The sequence below is a fragment of the Dipodomys ordii genome, unplaced genomic scaffold (genome assembly GCF_000151885.1).
Source record: "Dipodomys ordii isolate 6190 unplaced genomic scaffold, Dord_2.0 Scaffold45, whole genome shotgun sequence".
NCBI lineage: Eukaryota > Metazoa > Chordata > Mammalia > Rodentia > Heteromyidae > Dipodomys > Dipodomys ordii.
In genome coordinates, this window is record NW_012267261.1 from 9,251,807 (window position 1) to 9,277,424 (window position 25,618).

General features: G+C 40.4%; 1 protein-coding gene across 1 annotated transcript in view; it reads left to right on the forward strand.

Annotated features, from left to right (window-relative positions):
- Positions 1–25,618, forward strand: part of Heg1 (heart development protein with EGF-like domains 1) — a gene marked incomplete at its 5' end in the record, with an annotated part of 94,027 nt that overhangs the window by 51,406 nt on the left and 17,003 nt on the right. The window contains 4 exons of the mRNA XM_013019322.1: positions 5,949–6,052; positions 9,821–9,879; positions 10,122–10,282; positions 18,987–19,121. Coding sequence (XP_012874776.1) covers positions 5,949–6,052; positions 9,821–9,879; positions 10,122–10,282; positions 18,987–19,121 — 459 coding nt within the window. The remainder of the gene's footprint in view (positions 1–5,948; positions 6,053–9,820; positions 9,880–10,121; positions 10,283–18,986; positions 19,122–25,618) is intronic.

Consider the following 25,618-nt stretch of genomic DNA (forward strand, 5'->3'; position numbering starts at 1 on the left):
CTGAGTTGGAGCTGGTAGCTCCCCCAAGCTTTGTCGGTATCCAAGATGGAGATCTCCGGTGCTGGGGGAGTAGGGGTGGCCTTCCCTCTGCTTCCTGAGGAGTGAGGACGTCAGGCTTCTACTCACGCCGAGTCTTGGTTCCTGGGTCATCTCTGGTCTGCAAACTGCAGGATGAAGATGTCCACTCCTTGTCGGTTCTTGCTGGTGATGAGTAGAATCCGCTCGCCCGCTTGCGTCTGGCTCCTTCGTCCTGGACTCTATGTGGCTCAGGAATGGCCGCGGCCTCCGCCGCCGCAGCCACAGCTGCCGCTGCCGGGGCGGCTGCTGGCAAGAGCTCAGATGTGTCTCCTTGCCTGGATTTTCCCTCTCTGGCCTGACTCTGTGTCCTGTGATGACACACTTGGTGTGATTCTCTGGCTTAGGACTGTTCACTGGAACTCTAAAACTGCTTTCTATGCAAGAGCTTATTTAGATTCCAGCTTCTCCTCCGCCATCTTCCCGGAACTTCCGCTTAGATTTTTTTTTAACATAGGCCTTCATGCTTGCTCAGCTTTCTTGTGAGGCTGGCACTCTACCACTTGAGCCAGGTCTCTAGACTGGCTGCTTTGCTGGTTATTTTGGAGATGGAATCTCATAGACTTTTTTGCCCAGCTAGCTTAAACTACGATCCTCTAGATCCCAATATCCTGATTATAAGCATGACCCACTAGCATCCAGTTTATGCAAATATCTTAATGACTACATACATAATATGCTATCATTTGTGTATAACTTTATTAACTAATCTATTCTGTAGTTAAGAAAAAAACTAAAGGATATTCTAACTAGTTTTTTTCTATAATGTCCATGTTTTTTTTACATTAACAACATTTGTTGTACAATGTTTCATTGTGTGGAATTTCTACACAAATATTCAATATGAATATCCCATCAACTTCTCTCCCATCCCACTCCCCCTTCTTAAAACAATAGCAACAGGTTTCATTGTTTCATTTTCATAAACGCCAATAAACTACTTTGACCATACTCATCTTAATTCACCCTTTCTGTTAGCTCTTCTTCCTCCCACTGGTGTCCACACCATCAGGTCCTGTTTCATTTTCCTATTATTCATTTTCTTACTTTCTTTTCAGTGTGCATTTCACCAAAGGTTTCACTGTGGCATTTCAATTGTGTATAAATTATGTTTTGCTCAAAATAGTCCTCTCTGTTGCTATGTTTGTTTTTTTGCTTATTTTCTAAAAAGTGTTTTAGAGGGAGAAAAGAAAATCAAATCCAGATTGTCTAATCATATTCACACCTCCTTTCTTCCTCTCCTCTTCCCTCCCTCCCTCATCCTCGGGTTTGAACTCAGGGCCTGAGTACTGTTCCTGAACTTCTTTTGCTCAAGACGAGCACTTTGCCACTTGAACCACAGCTCTACTTTTGGCTTTTTGGTAGTTTATTGGTAGTTTATCTCATGGACCTTCCTGCCCAGACTGGCTTTGAACCACAATCATCAAATCTCAGCCTCCTGAGTAGCTAGTATTACAGTTGTGAGCTACTAGTGCTGAGGTCATTCTTTACATTAAAAAAAAAAAAGATCTTCATGTTGTTACCCACAGGCTAATACATTTCAACCAAGCCACTACTGTAATTGTATAGTAGGCTGTCTGTCATATTTTGTTCCTAGTTTGGTAAATTCATGAAGCTTGTTGATTTTAAACACAAACTTTTTTAACCTTAAGGCTAAAAAGGAGATAGACAAACCAAATGAAAACTGAGGCCCTTGTCAAACTGCTAAATAGTCAAGTTTTTATAAGTTCTTTGTATTTTACAACAGTGTGTTAATTTATAAGAGCTTTTTTAGAAAGGGGTAACAAGTTCAAGAATTGTACTCACTGCCTTACATATGTAACTGTAGCCCCTCTGTACATCACCTTGACAATTAGTAATAATAATAATAGCTTTCATCTATACTGGGCATGGTCCTTGATAAGATACTGAATTTAATATGAGAAATAGAATTTCTATGCTGGATAAGGAAATTGTCAGGTAACATGACTCATCTTGAGTCATCTTAAATTGCCCAGTATGGTACTTAACACACAAAAACTGCTCAGTGAATACTTTTTTGAGAGCTAATGTCCTTTGAAAGCATTATCTGCATGGATTCTTATTACCTGTAGGTGGGAGGAACTTTTTAAGGAAGCGTGGCACCCTACTAAAATAACAGTTGAATTTTGAAAGTTGTTTTAAAATACAAGAATCGAACGCTATTTTAAGATGAATAATCTAGAAATGTAGGTATCAGTCAAAATCAAGAATTATTCTAATAATGTACTTGCATTTGGGTAACCTGTTTCATTTAGACATACTCTATTAAGAAATTAGCTAAGAATTTCCAGTTTTGTTTGGGTTCCTTTGATAGTTTTTGTGTTTTTGTTCTTTTGTTTATTTCGTTTTGAGTCAGGGTCTCACTAGATAACCCTGGCTGAGCTCCACCTCATGATCCTCCTGCCTCAGCCACTTGTACTATATTCAAATGCCTGGTTTCTTTTTTTTTCTTTTATTTCCTTTTAAGAAGTTGTACAAAGGAGTTGCCATTTAACAAAACAGTTTACTATTACAATATATCTTGATCAGTGTCACCCCATTCAGCATGCTCACCCATCCCTCTCTTACACTGGATTCTTGACTGCATTTTCCTCCTCTTCTCCTCTTCCTTTATCTACCTCTTCCCTCTTTACTCCACCCCATCACTTTTGAGTACCTGCTTCCTGGTGTATTTTGCTGCACTTTGGTTTTATTGGCAAGGTGAGAAAACAGAGAAGCCACATTTTGAGAGGTCGAATTAGGAGGGTATTAGAAGGCAAGTGACCACAGGCAGATTCTTGTTGCAAAAATCTGAAGCCCTGAGAATATACTTACCACTGTCAGAAAACTGAGCATGAGAGCTGGAAAGGGGAGAAGAAGCAGAAAAACAATATCGACATACCAGATCAGTTCCAGTGGAGAGCTGAAGCAGAATGCCATGGTGACTGGAGAAGAGACAGGACACAGACACACCTGTGCCATAAGAGCTTTCCATTTCTTTACAAATGGTACAATAGCATTCTTTCTAATGGATGAATCATCCATTGAGGGCCATCTGTGCTGATTCCATACCTTGGCTATGCTGCAATAAGCATGGCTCTATTGGTGGGTTTACTGTATTCTAATCTTTTGGGTAAATGCCCAGGAGTGGAATTGCTGGATCATAGGGTAGTTCATGTTTATTTTTTGAGGAACCTCTACACTGTTTCCCAGAGTGGTTGAACAAGTTTACATTCCCACCAGCAGTATATCAGGGTTCCTCTTGGCCTCATCCTCACCAGCATCTGTTATTGTTTGTTTTCTTGATAATAGACATTCTAACTGGCTGAGATGGAATCTTTATTGTTTTGATTTGCATTTCCTTTATGGCCAGAGATGTTGAACATGTCTTTCTGTGTTTATTGTCCATTTTTACTTCTGAGAAACATTAGGGCTCTTGGGCACAGGTAGGAATTTTCTGAGTAAAGATCCAGAAGCACAGCAAATCAAAGAAAGACTTGATAAGTAGGACTGCATCAAACTGAAAAGTTTCTGATTGCAAAGGATATAACCAAGAAGCTAAAAAGACAGCCTACAAAATGGGAGAAGATTTTTCCAGCTACACATCAAACAATACCTAATATCCAGTGAACTTAAAAAGTAAACCCTCAAAAAACCAACAACCAAGCTGGGTGCCAGTAGCTAACACCTATAATCCTAGCTACTCAGGAGGCTGAATATGAGGATCACAGTTCAAAGCCAGCCCAGGCAGGAAAGTCTGTGAGACTCTATCTCCAATTAACTACCAGAAAACCAGAAGTAGTGCTGTGGCTCAAAGTGGTAGAGCACTATCCTTGAGCAAAAAAGCTCAGGGACAGCTCCTAGGTCATGAGTTCAAGCCCCATGGCAAGCATACATACACACACCACCACCACCACCAACGCTGTCCCCCCAACAACCCAATTAATAAATGGGCTCATTTGCTAAGGAGAATCTTCTCTGAAGAAGAAGTAAAAATGATCAATAGACACATCAAATGCCTGGCTTCTAATGCCTTGGGCCATACCTATAACACATGGCCATAAGCTTCAATTTCATCTATAAAGTCAAAAAGAAGTATCATTTAACATTAACATTGGTCTTCAAACTCTTAGACTAGATTGAAAGCTATGAAAATAAACTACCCTTAATACAAAGTAATAATTATGAATCTCTCAAAAATTAACCTAGCTGGTATAGAGAAATTTGAAGTACAACTCTTTTCCATAATTATGTAACTGCAAGCATGAAAATACAAATGTCTTCAGAGAAATCCCTGCCTGGAAAGAGAGCAGGGTTTAGGAAGAGACTGATAATCTTTCATGATGAAAATCTAACATCTGTCATGTTTGTGTACCTAATGTTTATACTAGTGATGTATCTCTATATGTAGGGTCTGGGTAAGAAGCTAGGTATGTGAGGTAAAGATGAACTGGTTGGGTAACTGTTCTGGAAGCCTGGGTGCCACGTCTCACAAGGTAGCACAGATTTAGAGGAGAGCAGCTCCATTGTGTTAACAATCATCTTTCCCTTTTCAAGTCATTTAGCTTCATTGTTCATAAACATCAGAGGAACATGCAAATTAGAACATGCTGAAATGCTTTTATTTGTCCAAAATGTTTTCAAAGAGCTCCCTGCTGCTCAGAAAGAGTCCTAAGCAGCTGGCTTCCCTGAACTGTGGAACAAGCAAAAAGATGTTAAATAAGGATTAAGGGCTTTAGACAGCTAACTAGAAGATGTTAAATGTTTTCCCTAGCTCATTTGTGGGCCTTTTTCTTAATTCCACATGCAAGCTTCCCATGAAATAGCAGCTTCATGGACTTCTGTGTTTTGGGTTATTTTTCTTCTGTCCAGAAGGAAAGATAAGAATTTAATATAATGGAAGATAAGAGCCAGATATAAAGCAGGCTGTGCTAATTTTTGGTTGTCTGCCCATTTATAAGCCCCATTCCCCTCAGGCCCAATCAGCACAAATTGGTGTTAACTAGAATCTTATTTTATGAGTGAAATGGACCTTGAAAATAGGGCTGCTTTTTTTTTTCATTCTGAACCCAACAGTGTCTTGAATATGGATTGCTTTCATTATGTGGCTTATAATCATGAAGTCTGGCAGCCCCCTAGAGCATAAGCCCATGCCAAATGTTTGGCAAATTTCTGAGTAATTCTTTGGTTGTCTTCAGAATAACAGATACCTCAGGGGCAGAGGCTATAGTGAAAACTTCTTTAAAGGTGTATGCATATGAATTTGAATGTTGATTTTGGTTGGATGATCTTTCTTAGGAACTTACCTGATTTGTAGAAGTCTCTTTTATCAATGATAAAATGGACATTTCCTGTGAACAAGAATAAAGGGGGTTCCTTGAAGATGGCTTTAATGAGGAAGAAAACTGAAGCACCTCCTTGAAGCCAAGGGCTTAACTTTGTTAAAAGTCTGGGAAATAAGTGCTTTCCTTGGTTTAAAGTCTTATAAGGCTGACAAGCAGTTTTAGTGTGCGGTGCCATTAGCTCCTCCCTTCCTGTTAGGATTATGTTGTTTAAGCCAACACATCTTCTTTGCTACAATTGTCACTGAGCATCTATTACATGAAGACTATTTGAGGGGCATCAAGAAGGCTTCTTCCAGCAGCACTTGCAAATATACAAAAAGTCGTAGGAATCTCCCTCACAAAGGTTCACTCAATCTTAAGCTCCCTTTGCCAGGGGATCCTTTTGTTGTATTTCTAGAATCTAGAAGAGGCAGAGGGCAGTTGAGATTGTTCTGTGGGGAAACTAAATGTAGCTAGGCCAGAGGTAACACATAGCCATGCATAAGTTGATCTGTTGTGTGGCCTAACACGTATTATTTTCATTTCCAGTTAGAACCTTCGTGACAGAGTTTAAATTAAAGAAAACTTTTTTCAATACTACTGTGGAAAAACATTCAGACCTACATGAAGTAGCAAATGAGATCACCAAAACGGTGAGTTTCCTGAAAAGCCTGTTCATACTAGTCCTTTGGTTCCAAGATAGAGTCATTCAAAGCTGGAAAGTGCTTAGGGTCTCCCATACCCATATTTCCAGGGCTCCTTTCCTTTGTGTTTGGAAAGGAAAATTCATAAAATTAAAAAGCCTTGGAAACAGAAGTAAAGTATTAAGACCTTGTGGTATCCAGAAGTATTTCTTTAGGTGCATCATCACATGCAGTTTTTTCTGTTACGGTGTTTCTTTTCCATATACATAGGTATAACCATGGCTAGATAACCTACACCAAGGAGTGTGGGTAAGAGGAAAGAACCACAAAATCTTAGTGTCCTGTCTGCTGTTAATCTGCAGTGTGAATTTCTCACTGTGCTTGAGGATATTGGGGAAAGTGACCCACTTTTTTTTCCTCAAAGGAATGCTAGAAACTTAACATTAATCCTGATTATCAAGGGCTTAAGAACTCACTGTATAGATTATCTAGGTCCTTTAACTCTGCTCCCTACTCCTTTGCCATTTTTTAGTATGGGATTTGAGATCAGGGCCTCAAACTTGGTAAATACTTACTCTACTTACTCTTCTCAGTGCCTTTTTGCATTGGTTATCTTCAAGGTAGGGTCTCACTTTATGCCCCAGGCTAGCAATCCTATTTGTACTTCTGTTTGTTGGTAGGATGGCAGGCGTACACCATTATGCCCAGCTATTGATTAAGATAGAGCCTTGTAAACTTTTATATTCAGGATGGACTCAGCCCATCATCCCTCAATCTCTGCTTCCCAAGGAGCTAGGCTGTCACAGGGCCAGGCTAGGCTACTCCCTCCCCTCTTTTCCTGGTTTTTGTTATTGTTGTTGTTTGTGTTTGTTTTTTTTTTAATTGGGAAAATGAAAAAAAATTGACAGTCAAAATCAGATAATTCATCTTGTTTTCAACTACTACCCAAGTCAAATATTTGGTGTTCAGAAAATTAAGACTTGCTACTAATTGATTTGGGGTGAGGATGGTATTTGGAAGTTGAACTTAGGGCTTCACACTTGCCACATAGCCACGCCAGATGCCCAGACTAATTGATTTCAAATTTCTATTTTACTTGCTCTTTATAAGTTAGAGTTGGCATATTAGCCATGAATTATGTTCCTAGAGGACTGTGAATTTTATTTGTGTAAGGGACAGTCTAATTTCATTTCTTTATCTATTAAGCTTCTACTCTGTGACAGGGCCCATGCCAGCTAGCTCACTCCCATATGATCTTTGTAGATGACACACTGGCAAGTTCTAGAAGCTACTGATATCACCTAATCTCTACAGAGCAGGTGCACAGTTGGGGAACAGTCTACTAAGTCACCTTTACTACCAATACCTATTGCAAGTTCGAGGACCCCTAAGACCATTCTGTTTCAGTAATTCACCTGAATGATCCACTGATCTTACTGAAAGCTATTATCTGTCATGATTGGCTTTATTGCAGTAAAAAATTACAGGTTAAAATCAGACAAATGGCTGGGTGCTGGTGGCTCACACCTGTAATCCTAGCTACTCAGGAGGCTGAGAGATCTGAGAATTGCAGTTCAGAGCCAGCCTAGGTAGGAAAGCCCATGAAACTCTTATCTCCAATTAACCACCAGAAAACTGGAAGTGGCGCTGTAGCTTAAGTGGTAGAGAGCTAGCCTTGAGCTGAAGAGCTGAGGGACAGCACCCAGGCCAGAGTTCAAGCCCCACGACCTACAAAAAAAAAAAAAGACAAATGAAGATATGCATGGAACTGAGTCCATGATGGTTCTACATGCAGAGCTTCTAGTTGTTCTTTCTCTGTGGAATTATGGACAGTGGTAATGTTTCTCAGCAACAGTGAATGATAATATATGTAACACGTTGCCAACATGGAGCTTACTTGAGTGTTGGTTGGTATCTGAAACCTTTGTTTGGCCTCTGTCACATAGGCAAAGTTGACCACTAATGTGGCTGAGCATGTACTGCTTTATCCAAAACCCCTACAACGTATCACGTTGTTATATTTTATGGCATGGTCTAGGGTCCCTATGCGTTTTTATCAGGCAGAATACTTCAGGGCTTAGAAATTATCTTGCAAGCTGGTGGCTCACGCCTGTAATCCTAGCTACTCAGGAGGCTGAGATCTGAGGATCACGGTTCCAAGCCAGCCAGGGCAGGAACTTCTGTGAGACTCTTTTTATTTTATTTTATTTTTTTGTCAGCTGTGGTGCTTGAACTCTGGGACTGGGTGCTGTCCTGAGCTCTTTAGCTCAAAGCTAGCGCTCTACCACTTGAGCCACAGCTCTACTTCTAGTTTTCTGGTGGTTGATTGAAGATAAGAGTCTCATAGACTTTCCTGCCCGGGCTGGCTTTGAACCATGATCCTCAGATCTCAGCCTCCTGAGTAGCTAGGATTACATGTGTGAGCCACCAGCACTCAGTTCCGTGAGACTCTTTATCTCTAATAAACCACCAGAAGTAGCACTATGGCTCAAGTGGTAGAGTGCAGGCCTTGAGCTGAAGAGCTCAGGGACAGCACCCAGGCCCAGAGTTCAGGCCCCATGACTGACAAAAAATAAAAAATAAAAAAATTATTTTGGGCATAACCTCTCTTTGGGCAAGGTTAAATTCTTTACTGTTTATGTCAACTAGCCCTGTGCCAAATATTGTCATTCCACTACTGCTTCCTCTTGACTACGCTGTATAGCTAGATACTTCCTTCCAAGTTAAAGTTAGTCTATAGGGATTTAGAACCCAATGCAGAGGTATAGTCTCACATTATAAAAAGTGCAGTGACTTGATTGACTTAGTTGTTTTTTGTCTTGTTGGGTTTTTGGGGTTTTTTTTGCCCAGTATTACCATATAACTTATTGGTGATGTGACATACCTTGTCCCAAGAAACAATGAGAAATAAGCAGCAGCTAGGAAACTCACTCATAGAGTCTTTTCCAAGATGTCCTTCCATTCAGCAATACCTGGAAAAGTTAATAATGAAATAAGAATGATGAATCTTTTGCTATTAGACTAAAGCAATGTTGTAAAAAGCCGTTGATAGCATTCTGTGCTTGACTTCATCTTTTGAAGAGTCAGAGAGCTTTGAGACATTGTTTTTGAAGACAGATGGGTCTTCATGGACAAGATATTGAGACCCTCTATGCTCCAAAGAAGAGATCTCTAGCCACAGTGATGGAAGAAAGGATGAGGAAGCAGGCATAATAACTTTATTCTCTGATCACTCTGAGAACACAAAGCAGGCACAGGGAGAAGTAGTTTTTAATTTGCTTTCAACAAAAGGGCCCTTGACCCATGTGATATAATTTCTCAGGGAAAGCCTTTTTGGGGAAGACCTATCTTTGAGTGAGGTCATTGTAGATTATGAGGGGATCTGTGTAGGGCTCAGCAGACCTGGGAGAGCCGGAAGAAGCTGTGCCTTCAGCGAACTTGTTCACTATGCAGCTTCCAAATACACAGTTGCTCCTTGGCATTTTGAAACCCTGCGTCTTAGGAGAGATCTGCTCCTTTGAAGATGTTTTGCATCCTTGGTGCTGTTCTGAACATCATTTCCTGCCAAGATTTCCCCACTAATTTACTCTATCTCTCTTTCCTTTGTACTCAGCAAACAACAAAAAGACATTTAAAAAGAGACATTGGTTCTGTATAAAGCTGCCTGCTGATAACTTGATGGCTGGAAAAATGCCTATTTTATCCTGAAATAAGGAATCAGTTTTTAGTCCAAGGCTTTTGTCTATCAGTTAATGACAGTCCTGTTCTTCTTTGCAGTTAAATGTGTGTTTTTCAACATTACCTGGTTATATCCGATCTACAGTTCATGCTTCTAGGTAAGAAATAGACTTCTATTTGCTTTTGAACCAGCCTGTGGAAGCGGCAGCTGCTCTAACATGGGTGATAAAAACTGGGCTCTATTTTGACTAAACCACTGGGTAATCCAGGACCAAGGTCACTGGACCTTTATGCCCTCATATTCCCTCACTGGAGAATGGCAATGACACTTAATTTCCAAAATCCCTGAGGACTGAATGCCATTTTAGGTTAACTAAAATCTCACAAACTTTTCCCTTAGGGAGTCTAGTATGGTGGTGATCTCAGTGCAAACCATGTTTTCCCTGGCCTCCAACGTGACACTGTTTGACCTGGCTGATGGGATCCAGAAATGTGTCAACTCCTGCAGGTCCTCTGCTGAGGTCTGCCAGCTCTTGGGGTCTCAAAGGAGGATCTTTAGAGGTAAGAGAGGAACTTTCCCTTATAGTCAGGCACAAACCTAAGACATTCAGAAATCAGGCCCAGGAAAGCTCACACAGGAGCTTGTACTTGGAATGATTGTGAAACACAAGGCTTCATGACACACAGGTACACAAGGTTTTTGGTTTTTCTGGTTTTTTTTTTTCAAAAATTTTTATTGTGATTAAGTGGTTACATAATTTCCCAAATTTCACAGTATTGTGGAATAGTGATGCTTAGTTAAAGTCACAAACACATTCTAACTTTCATGGGGCAAATAGTCTATTGTAGTCTATAACATTTATGAGTTCTATGAGCTTTAACAATACAGTTATTTCTTCCACATTGGGTGATATGTACATTTCTTCTTTTTTTGGGGCGGGGGGAGGTCTGGTCGTGGGGCCTGAACTCTGGCCCTGGGTACTGTCCCTCAGCTCTTCAGCTCAAGGCTAGGGCTCTACCACTTGAACCACAGCGCCACTTCTGGCTTTTTTCTTTTTGCTTATGTGGTGCTAAGGAATTGAACCCAGGGCCTCTTGCATGCAAAGCAAGCGCTCTATCACTGAGCCACCTTCCCAGCCCCTGTACATTTCTTTTGTTTTGCATAGCATCAGCTGTTCCCTCTTTCCCACTTGTTCCCTCCCTCCCATCACTGCCATTGAGTTGCTTAGTTTGTTTTGATCAATGTCCAGTGCAGCTGATGGATCCCGCTGTTGTATGTTTTTCCCTGATGCCCTCTAGTTCTGTGTCCTCCTCCTGGTTTCCCTCTGGTGTGCACATACATACCATGTATGTGATCAGCAGCATGGGGTTATTTAGTAGTGATTTGACCAGATGAATGGAAGTCCTTTGTTTCTTAAGTCTTGTTAGTTTTGTCATATCACCTAACATTTTGGATTTAGCATCCACTTATCAGGGAGACCATGTACCGTTTGTCTCTTTGCTCTTGGCTTACCTCGCTCAACATGATTCCTTCTAGCTCCATCCATTTCCCTGCAAATGCCATTATTTTGTCATTTCTAATGGCTGTATAATATTCCATTGTGTATAGATACCACAATTTTTGGATCCATTCGTCTGTGGTGGGGCATCTGGGTTGTTTCCATATCCTAGCTATTGTGAACAGTGCTGTAATAAACACGTGTCCTTGTATATTGGTTCCTGTTGTTCAGGGTAGATGCCTAGAAGTGGTATGACTGGGTTGTAAGGGAGGTCAATCTTTAGCTTTCTGAGGACCCCCCAGACTGCTTTCCAAAGTGGTTGTATAAGTGTACATTCCCACCAGCAGTGTAATAGGTTCCTCTTTCTCCGCATTCCCCTCCAGCATTTGTCATTGGCTGACTTGAGGATGTAGGACATTCTGACTGGGGTAAGGTGGTATCTCAGGGTTGTCTTTATTTGCATTTCCTTCACAATCAGGGATGGTGAAAATTTCCTCATGTGTTTCTTTGTCATTTTTATCTCTTCTTCTGAGAAGTCTCTTTTTAGTTCCCTTGTCCATTTAGTAATTAGGTTTGGGAGGGATTAGTTTCTTGAGTTCCCTGTATATACTGGATATTAACCCCTTGTCTGATATACTGCGGTAAATATTTTTTCCCAGTTAGTTGGTTGTATTTCTAGCTTGGTTGCTATAGCTTTAGCTGTGCATTTGTCAAGTCTCTCTCCAATTTGTTGTGACCCTGGGACTGTTCAGGAAGTTCCTGCCTGTGCCTGTAAGTTCAAGTGTCTCTCCTACTCTGTCCTGCAGTAGTTTCAGAGATTCAGGTTTGATGTTAAGGTCTTTAATCCATTTTGAGTTAATGTTGGTACATGGTGATAAGCTGGGGTCCACTTTTAGTTTTCTGCGTGTGGCCACCCAGTTTTCCCAGCACCAGTAGTTTTAGAGGCTGTGTTTCTTCCACTGTATGTCTTTGGCTCCTTTGTCAACTATCAGCTGACTGTAGGCATGTGGTTTTATTTCTGGATCTTCTATTCCATTGGTCCTTGGGTCTGTTTTTGTGCCAGGACCATGCTGTCTTTGTTATTATGGCTCTAAAGTAGAGTTTGAAGTCCGGCATCAAGGTCCCTCCCATGTTGTCTTTTTTGCCTAGAATTGTTTTGGCTATTCTAGGTCTTTTGTTGTTCCATATGAATTTTTGGACTGTTTTCTGTATTTCAGAAATGTACGTCATTGGGATTTTAATAAGAATTGCATTGAATTTATATATTAATTTTGGCAGTATTATCATTTTCACTATATTAAATCTGCCTATCCAAGAGCATGGAAAGTCTTTCCATTTCCTTGTGTCTTCTGCAATTTCTTTCTTTAACTTTTTATAGTTTTCATTAAATAGTTCTTTTACATCTTTGGTTAGGTTAATTCCTAAATATTTTATTTTGGGGGGTGTATTGTGAATGGGGTTGCTTCCTTTATTTTCCTCTCTGCTTGTACATTGTCAGTGTACAGGAAGGCAACTGATTTTTGTGGGTTGATTTTGTATCCTGATACTTTGCTGAAGTGATTTATAGTTTCTTAAGAGTTTGGGGATGGAGTTTTTGGGATTGTGGAGGTATAGTATCATGTCATTTGCAAAAAGGGATAGTTTAACTTCTTCTTTCCCTATGAGAATCCCTTTAATGTCTTTTTCTTGCCTTATTGCTCTGGCTAAGGGTTGAAGGACTATATTGAAGAGGAGTGGGCATCCTTGCCTTGTTCCTGATTTTAGGAGAATTGGTTGTAGTTTTTCCCCATTAAAGATAATATTGGCTATTGGTCTTTCGTATATGGCTTTTATTGGTTTAAGGAATATTCCTTCTATTCCTATTTTCTCCAGAGCTTTTAACATGAGTGAATGTTGTATTTTATCAAAAACCTTTTCTGCATCTGTGGAGATAATCATGTGATTCTTGACCTTGACTCTGTTGATGTGTTGGATTACATTTATTGATTTATGTATATTAAACCATCCCTGCATCTCTGGGAAGAAGCCTACCTGGTCCTAGTGTATGATTTTTTTATATGTTTTTGGATTCTGTTAGCTAGAATTTTGTTAAGGATCTTTGCATCTGTGTTCATCAAGGAGATTGGTCTGTAGTTCTCTTTTTTTGTTGAGTCTTTGCCTGGTTTGGGGATGAGTGTGATACTGGCATCGTAGAATGAGTTTGGGATAGCTCCCTCTTTCTCTGTTTCTCTAAAGAGCTTGAGAAGTATGGGTATTAGTTCTTCTTTAAAGGTCTTATACAGTTCTGTTGTGAATCCATCTGGTCCTGGGCTTTTTCTTGTTGGAAGACTTCTGATTGCTTCCTGTGTCTCGTTGTAAGATATTGCCATACTTAATTGATTTACTTCTTCTTTGCTCAGTTTGGGCAACTTGTTTTTCTCTAAAAATGCATCTATTTCTGCTAGGTTTTCTTTTTTTAGAGTATAACTTTTGAAAATAGTTCTTTATAATTGTTTGGATATCTTGGGTATTTGTTGTGATTTTTTTCATGGCATCCCTGATCTTGTTAATTTGGGTTTCCTCTCTTCCTTTCATAATTAATCTTGCCACAAGTCTATCAATTTTATTTTTTCAAAGAACCAGCTTTTTATTTTATTAATTTTATTTATAATTTTCTTTATCTCTTTAATTTCCGCTCTTAATTTGATTATCTGGCTCCGTCTAGTAACTTTAGGTTCCATTTTTTCATGTTTTTCTAGCTGTTTTAATTGCAACATGAGATTATTTACTTGGTCTGTCTCTATTTCTTTATGTGGGCACTGAGGGCAATAAATTTGTCCCTCAGGACTGCTTTTGCTGTGTCCCACAAGTTTCTTTGTGATGTGTCTTCATTTTCATTGAATTGTAGGAACTTTTTAATTTCTTCTCTAATTTCTTCTGTTACCCAGGTGTTGCTTAGAAGTGTGCTGTTCAATTTCTATGTATTTGAGTGATTTCTGCAGTACGTTTGTTATTGAGAATTAGCTTGATTCCATTGTGGTCGGATAGGATACAGGGGATTATGTCAGCCCCCTTGTATTTGCTTAAGTTCCTTGCATGAACTATGCTATGGTCTATTTTGGAGAAAGTTCCATGAGCTGCTGAGAAGAATGTGTAGTGTGTTGTTTTAGGGTGAGATATTCAGTAAATGTAAGTTAGTTCCACTTGAAGTATGGCCTCACTTAATTCGGTAGCTTCTTTGCCAATCCTCTGGTTGATAGACCTGTCCTTTGGTGAGAGTGGAGTGTTAAAAGTCTCCTAGTATTATTATATTGGGATCTATTTTAATTTGTAAGATTGAGAGTATTTGCTTAACATATTTGGGTGCTCCAATGTTTGGGGAGTATAAGTTGGTAATGGTAATATCCTCCTCTTGGATTTTTCCCTGTATTAATATGTCACACACAGTTTTGTATGCACATGGCCTTGAAGGTACCTGATCCTTGGCTTTCAACTTCTATTTCTTCTAGACAGTAGGGGTAAGAGGAGGGGCTATATGAGCTGATAGAACAAAGAGAAGCTACTCTTGTTTGCTGTGGATACAGGAACTCAAACATGGAGTAGACATGATTCTAAGTGACCCCCAAACCATCATCATGGTTATTACTAAGCAAAATTTTTAAAAAGCATGTGAAGTATTACATTTTTAACTGCCTCAAAAATTATAAAGTCATATAATAAGACTAGAAGAATGTAGGGCAAAATGCTACCATAGGTGTTAATAATGATGAGGGCTTTCCTGTTCTGTTCTTCTTTTTTAATTTGTTTAAAAGTTTTAAATTGTTATTTATAAAAGTGATGTACAGAGGGGTTACAGTTACATAAGTCAAGTAATTAATACACTTCTTTTTAGACAATGTCACCTGTTCTCTGGCTTTCTCCGTTTTTTCCCTCCTATCCGCACCCATAAATTGTATAGCTTCATTTTCAACATATCTGTTGCTTCTTATCAGAAGCTTCTGAGATGCATCTAGGGTAAGGTAAAGGAAGAAGGGGATTAGAGTTAGGAAAGCAGACTTGGATTTTAGGATTGGGGGGCGTTTTACATCTATGGTGGGAAAACTATGCTGGAATCAAAATGATTTTTGCAAAGGGGCCAGTCCCACTTGGAGCATCATAAGTGATGAAAGTGGGTTCATTTTACCACATCACTAGAGCTGGCAAAGGATGTAGAATCTAGTCTAAACCTCCATCTGGTAGCCAGATGCTGGATATAAATTAAAGGTATCAGGTTTTGGCACTCTATCTGGTGGTTGATTAAGGACATTCCAATTGGGTCACGATGTTGTAACTGCTGGTTCACAAAGCTTCCCACATGGGTCAGGATATTGCAGAGCTTCAGTTCTGGGTAGTTAACATTTCACTCCAAGATTAGTGCTGGAGGTCATCTAGTTATTTATTTGAAAAAAATTGGCTAAACTTTTTGCAGTTGAAGGAGCTATCATTTGGGAAATTGGTGTAAAAAAATTCATTGTGCTCAATTACGTTGTGATAAGAACGAGGCTTTTGGGGTTTACTTTCTGATTTCCCTTGCTGAGGCCCCAAGAGTGCCCGGTTTTCCTCCTCAGTGAGGATGCTATCAATTATTTATGGACTACATTCTACATGATCACCGAAATACTTTTTTTTTTGGTCCCCAGCAAATGCTTAGTGCCTTGCAGTTCAAGTGGCTGGATATTTGGATTTATAGAAGTCTATTTATAATGACCCTGTCTATTCTCTTCTTCAGGCTGCTTGGATATAGCTTATAAGAAACTCCTGTGATCATTGCTTCCGTGCTGAGGCCTTCATTCTTTTTTGTTGTTGTTTTTGGGTCTGGTCATGGGCCTGAACTCTGGGCCTAGGCGCTGTCCCTCAGCTCTTCAGCTCAAGGCTAGCGCTCTACCACTTGAGCCACAGCACCACTTCCGGCTTTTTTTTTTCTGGCTTATATGGTGCTAAGGAATCAAACCCAAGGCCTCATGCATGCAAGGCAAGCGCTCTACCACTGAGCCACCTTCCCAGCCCTGAGGCCTTCATTCTTCACTTTTCTTTTTTGAAGAACAAAGACAGCTATGCCTAATGGCTGAAAATGGGCTCACTTTCCTGGTTTTCTATTCATGCCTTCTCCAGGTTTTAACCACCATCCAACTTGGTCTCTTGCAAACTTTTCTAAGTGCAAAATAAGTATACTCTTATTTCTGCACATATGAATATTTTTTTAGTTTATGGGCAGCACTGGGCCACTCTAGATACCTCCATTGGAAAAGAGAGGGTTTTTTTTTCTCTTTTCAGTTCCTTGCCTTTCAAAGAACTGTAGGTCATGGCCTCCAAAAGTTTAGAGACCTTGGAAATCCCCCGTGGACTGTCTCAGCCTTAGATTTACTTAAGTGCTCATTGTCTGTTTTGACGGATGTTATGCCTAGGAAAGACTATGGGAATTGTGAACATAGAAAAATCACATCACTGGGCCTAAAATGAAAATGAGATTATGTGTGGTTCTGTTTGATGGATTTGTGCCAGAATGGTCTTTGAGAATTTTTAAGAAACAACTCATAGCTGAGGTGGGACTTATTCTCCTTGCTTTTGCATGAAGCTGCTCTGTGCAGGGAACTATTGGTTTAGCACAGAAATAAACATTTGCAAGTAGCCTGGATCAATGAGCAGGATAGAAGGAAAACATGTCATTGGCTTCCAGAAAATATCTAATCAGGCCAGCCAGGCCTGGCTCTGGACAGAGCTGTACAGCCTAGAGAGCTTTACTGTCCTAAAAGTATTAAGGCTAAGGGACTATAACAAAGTTTTCAAAGAGTTTATATGAGGAATTGTGAAGGTTCAGTGCCTCTCTAGTGCCAGCTTTACAGTGTTTGCCTGGTGAGATTTTCCATTTTAAATTCTTTCCCCTTTAAATACAAACTTTTTACAATAAACAAAAGAAATTTTATCACACACACAAACGGGGCTCTGGTTTAGCACGTCAGCTTCCACTGATAAAGGCAGGAAATTCAGTGTTGAGAATGGAATTGTGTCCTGCATTTACCTCCCTGCAGCCAGGCTGTCCACCAGCCCTAGCTCTCAGAACTCATAAGAGGGGTTGATGATGGGAATCCTGTGCAGCCTGAGCCCTGTGCCAGCCCCCCTCACTAGAATGTGCCTACGCAAGGGACAGTTGGAATGGTAACATCTGATAGTAGGCTTCTTAATAGGTCGGAGTCTTCTTTAAGGTTTAAGAGGGAAGACTGTGCCTAGAAAACAAGTGGCCATTCTTCATTGCCTTCCCTTTGCAGCTCTCTTCCCAAGTTGATCTAACTTTTGCCTCTTGTACATTTCTGTCTAACTTTGTCCCATATATGGGTGGAGCTGAGTTACTATTCACTATCTACTTGGTTTCATATTTTTGTTCTACTGCCTGTGTACCCCATTTACACATGGTTTTTTGTTGGACCTATCTCAGCAGATAAAATGCACCCTCTTATCTGCTATATAAAACCTTATATAAGATTCATATGCCCAACCATGAATGCTTTTTATGTAAGAATGAAGTGATTCTTCATTATCCATGACTTAATAAGATCCTAAAGTCAATATGGAAGCAGCCTGAATAATCGGCTCCTTGCCTGTTTCTTGGTGGTGTTATGGTGGCTGATAGGCTGATAACATCTTTGCCACATATGTACCTCATGAAAAATCCCAAAGAGCCAAAGAAGAATTAACCTCAAGGAATCATTACTGTAATTGGAGGACATCTAGATAAATATAACTAGACTCCAGCTTTGGGTATGCAGATTATTGCTCATACCTTTCCTTACAATAAGCCTCTTATGTTGCTACTCTACCAGAAGTGATTTTGGCTTCTCTAGGGTAGGAGTGGGGAATTTGTGGCCATAAAATCCTTTGGTACATGGCAGGACAGATGCTTATGCTTCTCATACACTTCTCAGTGGCTGCCCATAGCCATCTGCTTAGGCTGATAATCTTGCATGGTCCATGAATGAAGTTATAAATTTTCAGATGGCCCTTAGCCAAAAAACTGTCCCCCTTAAACTGGGTACTGGTGGCTTATGACTAATCCTTGCTTCTTAAGAAGCTGAGATCTGAGGTTCATAGTTTAACGCTAACCCAAGCAGACAAATCTGAGAGACTCTTATCCAATTAACCAGGAAAAATCTGGAAGTGGAGCTCAGATTCAAGTGGTAGAGCACAAGCTTTGAGCAGAAGAGCTAAACAAGATCTTGAGGCCCTGAATTTAGGCCCCAGAACTGGCATCAAAATAGGGAGGGTGGAATCCCTAATCTTACTAGATCATTCAGACACAGACCAAGACACACTTCACCCGAGGTATTCTGGCCAGTGCTAGTTGGTTTTGGTCCTATCTCAACTAATCTCAACCTAGAAAATGATCTCATTTTTTGAGTTTTCTTTGACTCTTTGGCCTGTACTTCCCTCCCCTCACACAGTCCTTTGGTGTGAAGCAACAGAATACTTCACATTGAGGCCATCATTTGCAATGGGTATCAGAGGAGGGACAGTGTCCTGTTTCTTTCCAGCTTGGTTTCTCCATGGGGAACAGTAGATTTTGTAAATGGTTCTGGGCCTGACACAGGAATAGCAGAAGGCTTTGCAGAGCAGACCTTTGAGAGGAATATGCTTTTCAGAGACCCTGTGGGAAACTCTTTCCAAAGCCTCTTGAAATAGCAGATCAGGCATCTTGAGATGTGAGATAAAGAAGGTTTTGTTTGTTTCATTGTCTTTTTTTTTTTTCATTCCAGCGGGCAGCTTGTGCAAGCGGAAGAGTCCAGAATGTGACAAAGAGACCTCCATCTGCACTGACCTGGATGGCATTGCCCTGTGCCAGTGCAAGTCAGGCTACTTCCAGTTTAATAAGATGGATCATTCCTGCCGAGGTACAGACAGGTTCACCCATCATTCTGAGCCCTATTCCAGGACAGAGGTGCTTCTATCTACTTGGTATACACATATTCTCTCTCTCTCTCTCTCTCTCTCTCTCTCTCTGTCTCCCGCCCTCCCTCTCTCCTTCCCTTCTCCCCCCCTTTCTGTTCTGGGTGTATTCTTCTAAACTAAGAGTGACTATTCTTGTTATTTTGCTCACAGAAGAATAGGTTATCTCCTTGAAATAATACTATTATTTCTGTCTGGTACATGCTAGCTTGTCCAATCTGATTTGAAAGGGGAAAAAAAAGAATGGAATGCTTATGTTAATACCTTTTCTTATTTTCACTTGGAGAAAGTTAGAAAAAATATTGTTGTATTTCCCAGAGATTTATCTGTTGCCTGCTAATCTTTTAAGTTGGGAAGACAAGCATGGAGTCTGGCCTGGATCTTTAGGGTTAGCTGTGGCTCAGTAGTCAGTGTACTTAGCTAAAGCTCAGAGGACCTGAGTCAGAGCTCAACCCTGCCTCACTAATCAAATTTCATCTTAGACAAGCATTTCATGTCTCTGAGCCTCAGTTTTCTCTTCTTTAAAGTGAGTGTTAAAGATAGTCATTATATATTTTAAGAATTGAGGGAGGCAATTGTATGGAGGTGCTTAGTAAGCTCTTGTATTTTTTTCAGGTTGTTGTTAAATGAATGTGGTACAGCTTTAAAAGTTTCATAACGTATTTGAGAGCAAGCTGGGCGTGGGTGGGTCACGCCTGTAATCCTAGCTACTCAGGAGGCTGAGATCTGAGGATCGGGTTCAAAGCCAGCCCAGGCAGGAAAGTCTGTGAGACTCTTATCGCCAGTAAACCACCAGAATACCAAAGTGGCACTGTGGCTCAAGCAATAGAGCTCGCTCACCTTGAGCTGAAAAACGCAGGGACAGCACCCAAGCCCAGAGGTCAAGCCCCACGACTGACCAAAAAAAGTATTTGAGAGCAAAAATCTAATTCTACTAACTTTTTGGGTAAGATTTAAATTTATTCCCTTTGAGATAAAGACTGTTCAATGAATGCAGTTCAAGAATATTGCTTTAAAATAAAATTAATTCATGTCCAGACACTCTGTACCCTGCCATTAAGAACTGCTGCCCTTATAATCACAAAAACTGCCAATACATAGGGCTGTTCTTTTATGGAGCTTTAAGATTTATCTCCCATTAGAATGTGGATGGCACAGATTTCCTATTCAGTTAATACCTTGCTGGTGACAGATGTACTGGGATCTGAGTAAAAATCACCTACTGGGGAAGGTGACATGCTGCTTATTTCTGTCAGGACTTCCTATTAGCAGACGCATTCCATCAAAAGAATACAAAACTGTATTTTGGGTCAGTGTTCTTATCTAGAGCTTCAGACCCTCTGACCTTGTTAGGTTTAGATAGAAAGTTATTTTAAAGTGGACATCGGCAGCTCTCCAGGTGAGACCTGTGAGGCATTTTGAAGGAAGGCCTGCCCTCTGAGTTGGGGATTCATCCCAGTACATGACTGGAACACAGCATTTCTCAGTACCATGCCAGGCTGCCGCTTTGCTACAAAGAGATAATGATTCCTAATTCCCTTTTATCTTAATGCTTAATGCAAATGTTCCATGCCCTTCTTAGAATTGAGGATTTGAGCCTGGCTTCATGCAGGAAAGTGATGGCACTAAGATCTGTATTTGTGGGGTGCTGTGCAGATGAGGCCAGAGAATACAAAGCAGACAAGAGTGTAGTTGTGTAGAAGTGCCCCTGTGTGTTTTTCTTTAAGACTGGTCCTAACAAATGGATAGAACTAGAAGAAATCATGTTGAGCGAGGTAAGCCAAGAGCAAAGAGACAAATGGCACATGGTCTCCCTGATAAGTGGATGTTAAGGTGATGTGACAAAGTTAACAAGGCTTAAGAAACAAAGGACTTCCACTCATCTGGTCAAATCACTACTAAATAACCCAATGCTGCTGACCACATATATGGTATATATGTGCACACCGGAGGGAAACCAGGAGGAGGACACAGAACTAGAGGGCATCAGGGAAAAACATACAACAGTGGGATCCATCAGCTGCACTGGACATTGATCAAAACGAACAAAGCAACTCAATGGCAGCAATGGGAGGGAGGGAACAAGTGGGAAAGAGGGAACAGCTGATGCTATGCAAAACAAAAGAAATGTACATACCACCCAATGTGGAAGAAATAACTGTATTGTCAAAGCTCATAGAACTCATAAATGTTATAGACCACAAAAAACAATTTGCCCCATGAAAGTTAGAATGTGTTTGTGACTTTAACTAAGCATCAATATCCCACACTACTGTGAAATTTGAGAAATTATGTAATCAATCACAATAAAGAATAAAAAAAAAAAGAGTGGCCCTAACCACCTGCTTCTGGTTGGCCTAAAACCTCTTCTCTATATTTCCAAGTGAGCAGTTTTCATAATTGAGTCCCTCACATACTAAGTAGCTGTAGTGAAAGTGGCTTACATTTGATTTTGATTTTATATGTAGCTTTGAAAGTCCAGCCAAGACAGTGTACTGATACTTTATGTAAAGCATTAAGAAGTGTGTATATGTTTGTGTATAATACAGCAATATAGAAACTTGCTAATATATAGCTTGGATTGTAGTGATTTAGAAGAAATATACATACACTCTATTTTCTATTTTCACAGAGGATTAGACAAAGGTTATATCTATTTATGTATCTTATCTGCCTATAGAGATATTTTTTAATTTTTTATTTATTTATTTTTTTGTTGGTCATGGGCTTGAACTCTGGGTCTGGGTGCTGTCCCTCATTCTTCAGCTCAAGGCAAGCACTCTACCACTTGAGCCACAGCACCACTTCTAGTCTTCTAGTAGTTTATTGGAGATAAGAGTCTCACAGAGTTTCCTGCCCAGGCTGGCTTTGAACTGTGATCCTCAGATCTCAGCCTCCTGAGTAGCTAGGATTACAGGCGTGAGCCACTGGCTCTGTCTCTATATAGATAGATAAATCTTTATTTCTATATAGATAGATAAATATCTATCTAAAGATATCTCTCTCTCTCTCTCTCTCTCTCTCTCTCTCTATATATATATATATATATATATACTCTAACAATACTATGCTTTCCAACTAGTTATCCAAGAAGTAATGTAATAGCTTGAATAGCTTTTGTCTTGTCACTAAGGCCCCATGAAACTCCTCAGTAAGTAGTACGAGTGGCCATCAGGCCTCCAGAGATTGAATTTTGGAGCTTCATAGGCCACAGCCCTGTCAGCTAGATTCTCGTAGGTTAGTGGTGACATCTTCTGGTCATTGGTGCTGGAGCATAGGCATGTTTAAAATTCAAATAGGTGCCTCTCCTGTAGGCTTCTTAGCTTCTTTCCATTCTTTCCATCATGTAGGCTTCATGAACCACAAAGTGGGAAGAAAACTACCAGGACACAAATATAAATTCTAAAAAATCTGTTTGCATTTTATCAGACTATAAGTGCCCTAAGAGCCAAAACCATGTCTAGAATAGTCCTTATCCTATTGTGGGGCTCAGATGTCTGTTAAATGAACACAGATGATAGGGCAGCAAATTTGGTAGGAAGAGATCAGCACCTCTTGATTTAGTTTGCTGCAAGGATCAAAAGAATCATTAAAACTCCACCTTTTTTTTTCTTTCTCTTTTTCAAGTCCATAAGGCTTGAATTTGCTTCTTTCTCATAGCAGTGAGAGAAGCCCAGTTGGGGTATAATTGGTTCATCTTTAGTGCTCTGTAGTCAGTCCCTCTTGAGTATGCAGTGAGAGGCTGGCCCTAATGAGTACCTGAGCTTCTTGGTAGGGCTTCCCCTAAGAGCCATCAGGACAGCTCTAAGCATGCAGTAGCACTCTATTGAAGTAGCATACAATCTTTGAAGAATGACTAAATGAGCCTTTGTGTGTGGGGGTGTGTGTGAGTGTGTGTCCTGGGGCTTGAATTCTAGTCCGTGAGCTGCTTTTGCTGAAGGCTAGCACTCTACCACTTGAGCTCCAACTCCACTTCTGGCATTTTAAAAGTAGTTTATTGGTGATCAGAGTCTCATGGACTTTGCGATCTGGGCTGGTTTTGAACCACAATCCTCATATCTTAGTTTCTTGAGTAGCTAGGATTACAGATGTGAACTCCAGTGCACTAGCCTTGACCAGAAAAGCTAAGGGACAGAGCCTAGGCCCTAAATTCAAGCTCTGTGATCAATTAAAAAAAATTCCAGGAGGCTGGGAAGGTAGCTCAGTGGTAGCATGCTTGCCTTGCGTGCATGAGGCCCTGGGTTTGATTCCTCAGCTCCACATAAGCAGAAAAAGCCGGAAGTGGTGCTGTGGCTCAAGTGGTAGAGCGCTAGCCTTGAGATGAAGACCTGAAAGACAGTGCCCAGGCCCAGAGTTTAGGCCCCATGACCGATCCCCTCCCGCCACAAAAAAAAAAATTCCAGGAAAGAAATGTGTTCAGAATAGAATGAGATTAGTGTGACAGGGTCTGCTTTAGTGCTGAGATGGGTGGGGAAGTGAGCATTCCCCAAGTAGCCTGAAATCTGAGCCCTGGATCACCTGTCCCTAGGTAGCTTCCTTCATTCCCATAACCCTGAGTATTATAACATGATACAGAGACACAAACTGGGAAGGAGCCTGCCAAGCACAATGCTTTTTGTACTGGCCAATAAAAGGCAGATTTCCTCAGCTCATTCTTTAGAGAAGCCCAACTCTAGTAAGGCCCAGAAGAAAATTTAAGGTATCAGAGATTGGAGATGGGGCCTCATTATCACATTTCTAAATGGGATATGATTATTGTCCATCTTTTTGCATAAAAGATTTGAAATGCCTAATGAGAATTCTTATAAGATGTTATGCATTTTATTAGAATACAAAAAATGTATTTCAATCCATATCACACCATCAGTCACTTTCCCTTATCCTTTTACTATTAATAATGTTAAGTTTTTATTGTATTTTATTTTCATACATAAAAATCTGCTTGGACCACATTTTCCTCTGCTAGTTAACTAGCACAACCTCCTTCTACTATTATGCACCCAACCTAACAGAGTTGGTCTCTCTTTCCCTCATCTTTTTATTGATCACAGTTTTCATTGAGGTTCTTTAAAGTAAGATTTTTTTATTTTATTTATTTATTTATTTATGTCGGTGGGGGGGGCTTGAACTCTGGGCCTGGCTCTGTCCCTCAGCTCTTCAGTTCAAGGCTAGCAGTCTACCACTTGAGCAACAGTGCCATTTCTGGTTTTCTGGTGGGTAATTGGAGTCTCACAGACTTTCCTTGTCCGGGCTGGCTTTGAACTGTGATCCTCAGATCTCAAGCTCCCGAGTAGCTAGAATTACAGCCACTGGCACCTGGCTTTTAAAGTAAGATTTTTAAATATTTGAAAGATAAATTAGACTGAGGAGAGATTAACTACTTTGTGGAGTCCAGAATGATAGTGAAAATGAAGGAAGATAAACCATATGTTTGCTAAAGATAGTTACTCATTCAGGTTCTGAATTCCTGGACAATAAATCAAAAATAAGGAACATAATTTTGAAGAATGAAGGTTCATAATGTAAAGTATAGCTAGTTGTTCAGGAGAATCTCCATCCTTTTAGGCACTGGAGCCTGCAAGAAATTTCTTTGGGCATCATGGTTCCTAAGAGGCATTGCCACATCTATGACATCCTGCAATAAGTGCCATAGAGATTTCCCAAGTCTGCTTCTTATAATAAACTGCCCTTCGTACATGAGAAGGTAGCTTAGAAAGGGTGATTCTAGGATCTCAAACATTGCAGTTCAGTTTCACAGCCCTTTAATGATCTGCCATGAGATAAATTACAGGTTATTATATATTTGTATGTTGTTTTTTGTTTTTGTCAGTCATGGTGCTTGAACTCTGGCCCTGTGTGCTGTCCCTGAGCTCTTCAGCTCAAAGCTAGTGCTCTACCACTTGAGCCACAGCACCACTTCCGGTTTTCTGGTGGTTAATTGGAGATAAGAGTCTCACAGATTTTCCTGCTCAGGCTGGCTTTGAACCACAATCCTCAGAACTCAGCCTGCTAAGTAGCTAGGATTATAGGCATGAGCCACCAAGGCCCAACTTGTATGTTTCTTATTTATTTGGTGGTATTGAAGCTTAAACTCAAGATCTTGTGCTTGCTAGCTCTGATACTTGAGCCATGCTCCTACCCCTTTCAAGCTCTCATTTTTCAGAAAGCGTTTTGTATTTTTGCCTGAGCTTGCCTTGGACCGTGATCCAACTATGGCCACCTCCTGAGTAGTTGAGATAATAGTCTGCACCACCATGCTCAGCTTATTTTATTTTTATTGATAGTACTTAGGTTTGAACTTAGGGCCTTGTGTTTGCTGAACTGCCTCTCTACCACTTGAGGCACACCTCCAGCCCCAATTTTTTGATGGTTGTTTTGTTTTGTTTTTTATTGTAAAAATACTGTACAGAGGGGTTACAGTTACATGGGCAAGATAATGAGT